Source organism: Antedon bifida, chromosome 4 (genome assembly GCF_963402885.1).
Source record: "Antedon bifida chromosome 4, ecAntBifi1.1, whole genome shotgun sequence".
Lineage (NCBI taxonomy): Eukaryota > Metazoa > Echinodermata > Crinoidea > Comatulida > Antedonidae > Antedon > Antedon bifida.
Genome location: NC_136229.1, coordinates 26,394,509 through 26,404,895, shown reverse-complemented (window position 1 = coordinate 26,404,895; position 10,387 = coordinate 26,394,509). Strand labels below are relative to the sequence as shown.

Here is a 10,387-nt window from a genome sequence, read left to right as displayed (position 1 = left end):
ACAAATATATGGACATGATGACGCCACATCACTACCATATTTGGGCATATCACTACCATATTTTGACAAATCACACTTTTTTGTCAAACTAGTTTCCAGAAGAAAATTGGTTCGATTTGGCGGCAATATCGTAGGCCTTTTGGTTGAGTGCCATAAGTTTAAAACTTTGCTGTCTGCAAACTGCAGCATGAATCTCTGGCATCAACAAGATGGTCTTTCCATATGATGTTTTTTCAAGACATAAAATAACACAATAAAGAATCAATAAGCAATCTTTTTTTTTAAATATTGGAGATTTTATTCAACACGAGAATGTCAGGGCGTGCTTGTAAACACGTAGGAAAGGCACTGATGTTCTTCATAACACTTCGAGCGAACACATTATTAATAATTGTAAAGATCAAAAGAAGGAATATTCGGTTACGGTTGTTTGAAAAAAAGTACCAACAAAATGGAAAAGTTAGAATGATTAATTGGATTACAAAAGATGTTATTCTATTCACCTTTGACCTCAATCTCGCTCCAGACATTTCTAGTTTAGAACGAAGTGTCAATGTATGTTAAAAACACCTTATATACTTAAAATGATGACAAAAATTAAGTTCCTCCAATATTTGATATGTTTTTTTTTCAGTTAGTAATTGGTTTGCTTTTGTACAATTTGCATGTTAAAATATACAAAAATATGATTTTCAATAACTTAACAATTTAGCCTACGAGTTTTTTAAAGAGAAAAAAAAAGTGAAAATGGTTTATCACTTATACTAAGAATTGTAACTACAACATCAAAGATATGACAAGGAAAAAAACCCATTTTGAAAAGTAAGTTGATATCATGTTTCCCTTTGGTAGTCATAAATTATAAGTTTGTTTCGACATACCAATGATTTTCCAGTTCTTAATATATATACTGTTTATTTTTCTTAATTATGTAAAATAAAAATGAAAAGCAAATATACAAGCAAAAATAATGTTATTTCAGAAACAGACATTTTTATGAGAATTTGAATGTTGATCATCATCATGATTTGTTAATAAATGGATAATAATGAATGTGTTAAATTGTAACCAAATATTAATGATGCACAGTATATTCTGATATGTTATTAAGTTCTATGTAAGATAATGTATGTTTAACATGTTAGTTTAAAAGGATGTTGAAATTTATGTTTAATTATAAACTTCTAAAAAAGAAAGTGATTCGTGGAATGATGACCAGGGGCGGATCCAGGGGTATTTTTTGGTGACAATTTCTAGATGAGAAGCAGGGCTTAGAGTTGACAACGGTGTCACCCCTCCAAAATGGCTCCTCTTTTTTCCACCATTGGATCTGCCACTGATGATGTTAACAATGATGTGGAAACTGATATTAGTGCTAATGATGATAGTGAAGAATGATGATGATGTCATGCTCATGCTGGTGATGGTTGTAACAATGATTTTGATGACTATGACATCACAGATGATGTAATGATAATCATTCTGATCATGGTAAAATAAAGATTATTGGTTTGTTTTGTTTAACAAATAAAACTCATTATACCATCATTACACACCAATCTGTCCAAATTCTCAATAAGAAACATTCAACACATGTAAATGAAACATATAAGACAACACTTACTCTAAAATTACTTTTTTACATGCTTTTACTACCACCCAAAAGTTTACTTAAACATACCAAACTTTTTAAAATGTCAATAATTTTAGAATTAACTGTGGCATGCATGTTTTAAACTATTTTATTTTTTTGAAAAAACGTCAGGTATACAGACTACGCATTATTTACAGAATGGCAGCGACAACATTAAAACTCTTTTTTTTTTGCACCAGCAATTTTACAAGAAAACCGAAAGAAAAATTAGACAAATCAAATGTGTGCAATATATTACAGAATAACGTGTTTGTTATATTAAAATAGCAAGTGTTTGTTGTATATAAAATACATTTGAGATTTAAGCATTGAATGAGTTGGGTCTTTTATGGCAAAGACTTTAGTTTATGTCCCAATGTTATTAATTCGAATATTTTCCACAGAGTGTTCATTAAGTAGTGTAAAACTGGTTTAAACCCGTTCTCTTGGTAACTAAAAAGTTACAAAATCATTATTCCACATGCGATAGCACTCTAGCAGTTTTCTTACTATGGGTGCGCACACACACACTGGCCATATCGTCAAGATTATAAAAGCGTACCTGTATTAATTTGTCACCTAATCTAATATAATCGTACGGCCTCTAGAAAATATAACGTTACTTATTCAAAGTCTAATCCATTATAAATTGAATAGAAAATAAATCACATTACTTAATATTATCTTACATAGCAAAATACATACATTAAACAACGAAAAATATTTGATATACTTTAGTATGCTTCGATGTTAGAACTCACCTTAAAATTGTTTTAAAAACCACATTTTAAAAAAAAATGAAAATTTTTTTGCAGGGGTAGTTTTAATACTACATCAAAAATTATCCGGTATTTGAAAAAACAGTACAAATACACGCATTAAATTTTCCTAATGTAGATTGCTATAGGAATTGTTAATAATAATACTTGGATAATTGAAAATAGAAATTTGCTATAAATACCAAGAAAAAAAAAAGGGGTTTTTCTTCAACCAAGTTGCATAAATGGAGTACAATAACTGCTAAAATTATTATAAAATAAGTTTGTCCAATTTGTTTACTTTTGATGTACAATAGTAAAAGTATCCCATGTTTTTTAAAGATGACTATAGCATTTAATAGGCACATAATAGTACTGCTGTGTACACAATGTTATATTAGTGCCACGATAGTGTGCAGTATTGTGTATACAACAGTAATTTTAATTCATGGTGGATATTCAATTCAAACCATGGTATAGTGCATACAAGGAATCAAAGGGTGTATTGGGAAGTGTGGATACTTATTTTGGCAACAAAGAAGGCGTAGAGAATGTTATTTATTCATTTATGCATAGAACTCCTTAGTGTCTTTCCAATAGGCTTGTGGATCCTTCTTGTTTGGTTCATCCAGCGAGTAGCTGCCTTCATCCTTCTTCTTGACGCGATATACGATGAACATACTCAGTAAGATCATGGTGAGAAGAATAAGCACTGCAGCGCCAACCATACCTAAGGGTGAATGACAGACAGGTATTAGAGTTTATGGAAGAAATGAATATAATTATAATAGTATACTGGTAGGTTCTGATTTCCAGTTAAATCATCTTGTTTCACATGGCCTTGGAGAAACCTTTCATAAATCTAACGCTCTGTCTACACTATTATCAAAATGTACATGACAACAAAATGTGATTTTCCGTACTATCACACGATCTTTTAATAGTACCGTCTATCAAACACCATGTGACCCATAATCATCCAATCATATGAAAGGCAGTGTTATATAGTATTCTATATCCTTACCTGCAAGCAATACTGGGCTGTCAAATAATTTGTCAAAGAATGATGATTCAGTTTTCTTGGGTGGGTTGACTTCAACCATCTGGGTGGTTGTCTCTGTCGTTTCAAACACAAACTCGTCTGTTGTGCTTGCTTTTGGCTTCATAGATTTTTTCGTTGTCTGTAAAATAAAATATATATAATATTGCACAAATAAATTATAATATAAAAGGAACTGTATATTGATATAATAGACTTTATAAATCTGAAGTTCTATCTACACTATCAAACTTTATGTGACAAAAAAATGTGCCCAGTGTATATGGACATCACTACTATATTTGGGCATATCACTACTGTACCATTTTTGGGCACATCACACATTTTTGTCAAACTAGTTTGATAGCGTAGAATGAGCTTTAAACTATACTAAATTTAGAGTAGATTAATAATATTAAAACAGTGTTCAGTGATAAAGAGTTTGAGTAGAAAAAGTTGCCCCTAACAATGATTCGAACTTATACTCTTCAGATTGATATGCAGGCACTTTACCATTAGACCACTAGTGTTTTGATTTATGATATATTTATATCCGATCCTAATTATATACATGTTGCTCATCTCTTTTAACTCTCAACACGGTACAAGGAAACTGTTTAATATGGCAATATTTTAATACAGTATTATTAATGTAATATAAACAAATACAAGTTTACAAAATACCAATAGACATTTTTTGAACTATCTCTATACAGTAGCATAACATTGAAACATAAAACTACATTTCACACGATTGGAAACTGAAGAACGCTTTTGGAATAATAAAATAGAATAGTCGTGCTATCAACTGGTTTACTTTTAACTAGCCTAAGTGGAATTGAAAATAAAAAGCGCAATAATGCCGTTTCGCAGACATCATGCTAGTTACCATGGAGACTAAGTTTTTTATGCAGATGCATTATCCTGGAGCTTTTAAACTAGCCACTGGGGTGGGTCAGTAGAACCTTGGGGCTTTTGCACAATTATTTTTACATTATCAATCGAAATGTGAGCATGTTTATGTTGGATTGACTTTACAGGCGGAATAATTCCAAAGCGGCAGAAATGAAACGGAAAGATAATTAATTTGATTATAAAATAATAAAAATATGATTATTCTTATTATCACCACCAAATTTTATGGTAAAGCATTATAGTTGCTTTCTCTTTTATTTGCAAAGCTTTCAGTTTCAAATTGCACATTGTTTGAAATATACTAACTTTTGATAATATTTGTTTATTTTTTTTCACTGCAAACGAACGTAGATGAAATTATTTAATTCTATACTTTGTATTTATTTATTATATTATTTATTTATTTAAGGATACCTGAGTACTAAGATAGCTTCTAACAGCTGTACTACAGACAGTACAGCTGACTTGAAGTTGAAGAGGCCATCTTAAAAACAATACAAAAAAATACAAACGAAATTCAAACATGATGATACAAGAGGATTCATAAAGTTAAATCAGGCCTTGTCTTTTAAGGCGAGTGAGTGCGATCACTCACCTAACACACCCCCAAACCACCCTTGAGGGGTGCGATTTACCACACGCTTAAATTTGGTAAATTTCTACACACGAAAATATAAACAGCACACCTACAGCACCCCTGAATGTATTGAGGAGTGCAATTTGTAGCACACCTATGATTTTCAAAAGACAAGGCCTGTTAAATACAGATTAAAAAAATTAAAAATTCCTATGTACAATAATTAAAAACATTTAAAAAAAAATTAAACGTCATATTATTCTATTTCAATGTTCTTTTGCCTAGCAACATAAATAAATAAACTAATTCTTTGAATCTTCTAAGTAGACATCATTAGCAGCAGTTGTGTTTGTCGTACAGTCACACAGGATGTACTAAAACAAATACCAGTTTCGGAAGTGAATATTAAAACAAACAGCCTACTATCAATTACGTAGTTTCTTAATGACCTAGAAGTGTATCATTATACAATACAATATTACCCAATTAGGTAAGAGAGCATAATTAAAAAACGTTAGTTCAGCTGCTATGCTAAATAGGGATCTTGTTTCAGAATATATTTATGAGAATTTGGAATTTAAAGAAAACATTGACTTAACTCGGGTAAACGAAATTGAGACAAGTCTGTGAGGTAGAACTTCCTCTTCCATAGAGTCAATTGTTAGTTGATATATAATCGCATGTCAATTATATTGCTTTGATAGGCACATACTGGGATTATGTTTGAACCACTAGGATAAAACTACAGAATTTAATTAAACACCAGCAAAAACACTTCCAAAAACGGTCTTTAATTGGAGTCACGATCACATGTGTAATGAATGACATGGTTGCAGTAAACAATCTTGTATCAAGTGTCAATTTATTTATCGAACACAAAAAGTAAAACAGGTGATAAAATAAGAAGCATTGTGAATGAAAGGAAGACCAATAAGAGCATAGCTCGATAATGTACACTAAATTAATGTACTGTACTGTAGATCTTCATAAAAATTATTCTAATACAGTACCATCAAAAAGAACATGTTCCAAAAGCGGTCTTTAATTAGAATCACATGAGTCATGATACTGCAGATATGTTAAACACTGATGGTATCAGTGCATATTTGTAAAGTACAAAGGTACAATGTAACTATCTCTGACATAGTGAGTAAACATTACAAATTAGCCATGCTTTTTTCAAAGGTTAAGATTGTCTGGCAATAATCTGTCAGATAATCAGTCATTAGTAGTTGAAAAAATACTCTTTCAAAAAAAAAAAACTATCTTGACAGCGAACATGTTGACTTGATGACAGGCGAATGGTTGAATAAATACCGAGCAGTACACCGTCCAATGTTGATCACAAACTACGAGGATGATTTGCTGTTAGTACCGTAATGACAGGATTAATGAGATGTCAGAATCTGTTGGCTGTTGGCGATGCTTGGCTCGCTCACATTTGCCTCTTTGTAATTTCAAAACTCATACAATACCAAATGGATCACTTTACATCAGTAGCCTCCAACATTATCATGTGATCATACACAATTACATCAGTTGAACAATTCTAGCATCAACTATATATTACCACTGACAATCTGCCTTCCGTATTGATAAAGCGTTTACATAAAACTAATTTAAAATGAAAACTAAAATATTAATAGTCCCCGTAGTATAATTAATGTCTAAAAGATTATGCATACTATGCTATGAATATTTCCTTCGTAGCTTGTGTGTTACGGTTTGTGTTACAATTCTTGTGGATCAATTAAATGTATTCTAATAACATAAATCTGTTCGTTTATTAGTATGACAAGCTATAATTTCAAAATACAATAAATTGTATATAATATTCTCTTTCAAAAGGAAATTTATCTGACTTTGAGTACAGTAATTTGTATTTTATATAGTGTTTTTTTTAATATCAAAATATTATTTTAATATTTGATGTGCATGGCCCCAGGGAAGAAAGAGAAAACCCTGTGTTGATCTTGGCTTCAGTAGATAAATAAAGGTGAACTGTGCAATTCTGAATCTACTGTAATAAGCTCCACAGCAGTTTTCGTTATCATAATGTCTTCAAAATGGAATTTTTGTGTCTTCTTCTAACCTATTCTCAGAATAGACTGTCCATGTATGTTTTTTTCCAGTCAGTCCATTAGGATGATAGTTACCTGATGCCCCACATTTATCCTTTCTTTTTAAATTTATACACATCCAATAGCGAGCAACTCGTCAATGGATAAACTATACTTTATCGTGCTTATAAAGTAAGTCTCGTTTGAGGTTTAGGAAATGGAGTTGAAAGAGTCGAGAATTACAACCATAACATTACTGTTGGTCAGGATCGAACCCTGAACCTTGGGATTGGAAAGCAAGCACGTTAACCACCAAGCTACTCCCCAATTATGTTTCAACAATTATTTGACTTGACGTGTACATTGCAAACATTCTTTAAAAATCTTGTAAGAATTATTTATACTGTAGAGTAAAAAGTGTTCCATATTTTAGATTTGTAAAAAGGTACGTATATTTTGATGAGCTCTTGTTATTGTGTGTTTACCACTTGTACTTATACTGACTATCACTTGACAATGAATGCCGAGGCCAAAAATAAGGTTATGATTAAATGTGTCACACTGTACAACATATATAAAATAAATTCACAATAACATGTTTGTTATTTCAGAGAATTAATCTTAAAATATGATAGATCATACTGAGATTTTAGATTTAAATTATTTGTTGTTTCTAGCTTTTAAACAATAATGGACATATGGTGAGATCTAAACAGTAAAATGGTAAAAAATAATCGGACTGCCATACTGTACATGTCGGAATGATGGAAAATGTTTCAACTGTACATGTGTGTAAGAAGACAGAAGATCTTGTGTAGTGCATTGCTTTTTTTGCTCTTAGTCTTATTTAGATAAGCCGATTGATACTTTTACAATTAGTACACCTTCAGGACCCAACAAATATTGTCCTCTGTGAAAGGTATTATCTGTATTGTATTGTTAAGCCGTACATTTCTCCGTCGTTCATTTCAATGGCAGGCCTTGAAAATTATAGGTGTGCTACAAATTGCACTCCTCAATATATTCAGGGGTGCTGTAGGTGTGCTGTTTGTATTTTGGTGTGTAGAAGTTAATACCAAATTCACGCGTGTTGTAAATCGCACTTCTTAAGGGCAGTTTAGGAGTGTGTTAGGTGAGTGATTGCACTCGCTCACCTTAAAAGACAAGGCCTGCAAAGGAAAGTGTTCACTTAACAATAGGGGTGTCTCAAAGAGGGATTACACATAACAATAGTTTACAGTTACTGCATCATGCTTTGGCCAAGCCCATCCGATGAACATAAATGACAAAAATAACGTATGAATGATAAATGAATGGGGAAAAAACGGGCATACTGTACGTGATGATTTACAGACAAGGACATTTTCAAAAAAATTAAAATGTGAACTCCTCTTTAAAGGGTGTCAATTACTACCAGCAGGCCGATGAAACATAACTTTTATAGCATGTTTATTGATTTCATGCAAATTTTGGTTCAATGTTGTATTTTGGTATTGCTGTCAAGTAATAAAACTCACTGGATCAAATGCCTGCATTTAGTGTATATTGCCAACATCAAAGTAATCCTACTCCAGTGTTCCATGTACCAGTGATTGCGTTCGGTATTGGATTTACTGTATTATCATATAATTTAATGAGAAGTCGCAGTGAAATAGTTAACGCTTTAGAGTTTAGAGAAATATAAACTTTTCCATTAGTTATAATCCACCTGTCTTTTAAGCCAAGCCGAACTCAGAATACTATTAACACAAAAATAGTAAGATAATAACCTTTGACCTTAGATAGGTCAAATGCATAGGACACAGACGTAAACATTGTTAGAGACAGCATCCAAGTTTATCACACACACACAGCTTGGTGTCCACTAGGATGCAACGCAAGGACGTAAGCGCATGTAGTAATTTGATCAACCTCAATTTGATGATTCCATCATTTCATGTACTGTACACATTTTTTACATTGTGGTTATGTGTGTTGGGTCTTTAGTGGGAACCAAGCTTGAGATTGTTCTTACTGACATATTTGTTACTATTTTGTACAAAATCGTGATTTAAAAAGGTCGGCTGATATTACAGTCCAAAGTAAATGCAAATAATTACCGTTCCACTTTCCATTTCTGGTGATCGAGTACTCGTCATTACTACTGTAGTGTATGGATCTGAAAAACACAATGATGGTATAAAATTTAATATTTAAGGAAACAACATGATACATAGGTTTACACAAAACAAGGCAAATAATGGGAGAATGGGAGTTAGTTAGTTATTTGAATGAATAAAACAAAATCTAAGAATTTCTCAATATTATATGAAAACTGTTGGATGACCAAATAGCTGTCAAATGGACAGCATTAAATTGTCTACACCTTTTAAGTTGTCATGCTTATAACTCGCAAAAAGGCATTAAAATCAATGGAGTCAAGATGTCATATGAGATTGTCTGCTTTTAATTTAGTGATTTACTGTATGGTGATGATAGCTGAGATGTTAAACTGCATATATTATAGTTGAACAGTATACAGTACTTATACAGTACAATGGAGATACTTTATTGGATCCTGAAAGTGGCCCCTTTATAGGGATTCTACTGTAAATAACACAACAGTTAACTATTTCATGAAAACAGTTTAAATAGCAATTAATTGTAAACAATCTGAAGCTGAAAGGAAACATAGTTTTAAATGTTTATTAAACTACTGTATACTTTCTTGTTATTGTTTTATGAAGTGGTAGCAATAAGGTAGTTATGTAAACACTTTTCCATGCTACTGTACACTGGTGAAAATGTTCCTTGTATACATTTGAAACTGACATTATATAAATTTATAAAAGATGTTTAATTATTAAAATAAGTTTTTATTTATTTCTTTTTTTTTTGTTAGTCATCTTTTCTATACATTTCTTTTCCTAAAGTGACCCCTATATTCAAATACTAAATCCACTACTAACACCATGATTTAGTGAGAAATTCAGCCAATGAGAAAACCAGAGGAAACTACTTATGATGCTTAGAGACTATATCCGAAGGTCAGAGAAGTTTTGGCTATATACCGGAAACAGTAATTTCAAATCCATTCCAATTTCTTCAAAAGGAAAAGTTTAAAAACCAGTCATTTTAAATGGTATACTTTAGGAAGGTGAATTCAGTGAACTGGAAAACTTCACAATAAAGGTCAAAGATCAAATTACAAGTGACAAAAAACTTTCTTGTTGAAAGATGTGTATCAATTGTATTTAATTCAATTGTGCTTCTTTAAATAACATTATGGTGGGCCAAGCTGTTGAATAAAGATATATGTTGGGTTTTAAACTATCTAATAACTAAAATCTCTATTAAATATCTTAATTTTAAATGGATGTTTCTATTCAAAAAAGGTATCTTTTATTAAAAACTAGTAAATCTACT

General features: G+C 31.5%; 1 protein-coding gene across 2 annotated transcripts in view; it reads right to left on the bottom strand.

The window, feature by feature from the left end:
- Positions 1–274: 274 nt before the first annotated feature.
- LOC144839624 (uncharacterized) overlaps positions 275–10,387 on the bottom strand; it is a 31,711-nt gene continuing 21,598 nt past the window's right edge. For both annotated transcript variants that reach the window (XM_078695063.1, XM_078695062.1), the window contains exons 5-7: positions 9,082–9,140; positions 3,416–3,572; positions 275–3,121 (exon numbers count right to left, since the gene is read on the bottom strand). In XM_078695063.1, coding sequence (XP_078551189.1) covers positions 2,958–3,121; positions 3,416–3,572; positions 9,082–9,140 — 380 coding nt within the window. In that variant the 3' untranslated portion in view covers positions 275–2,957. The remainder of the gene's footprint in view (positions 3,122–3,415; positions 3,573–9,081; positions 9,141–10,387) is intronic.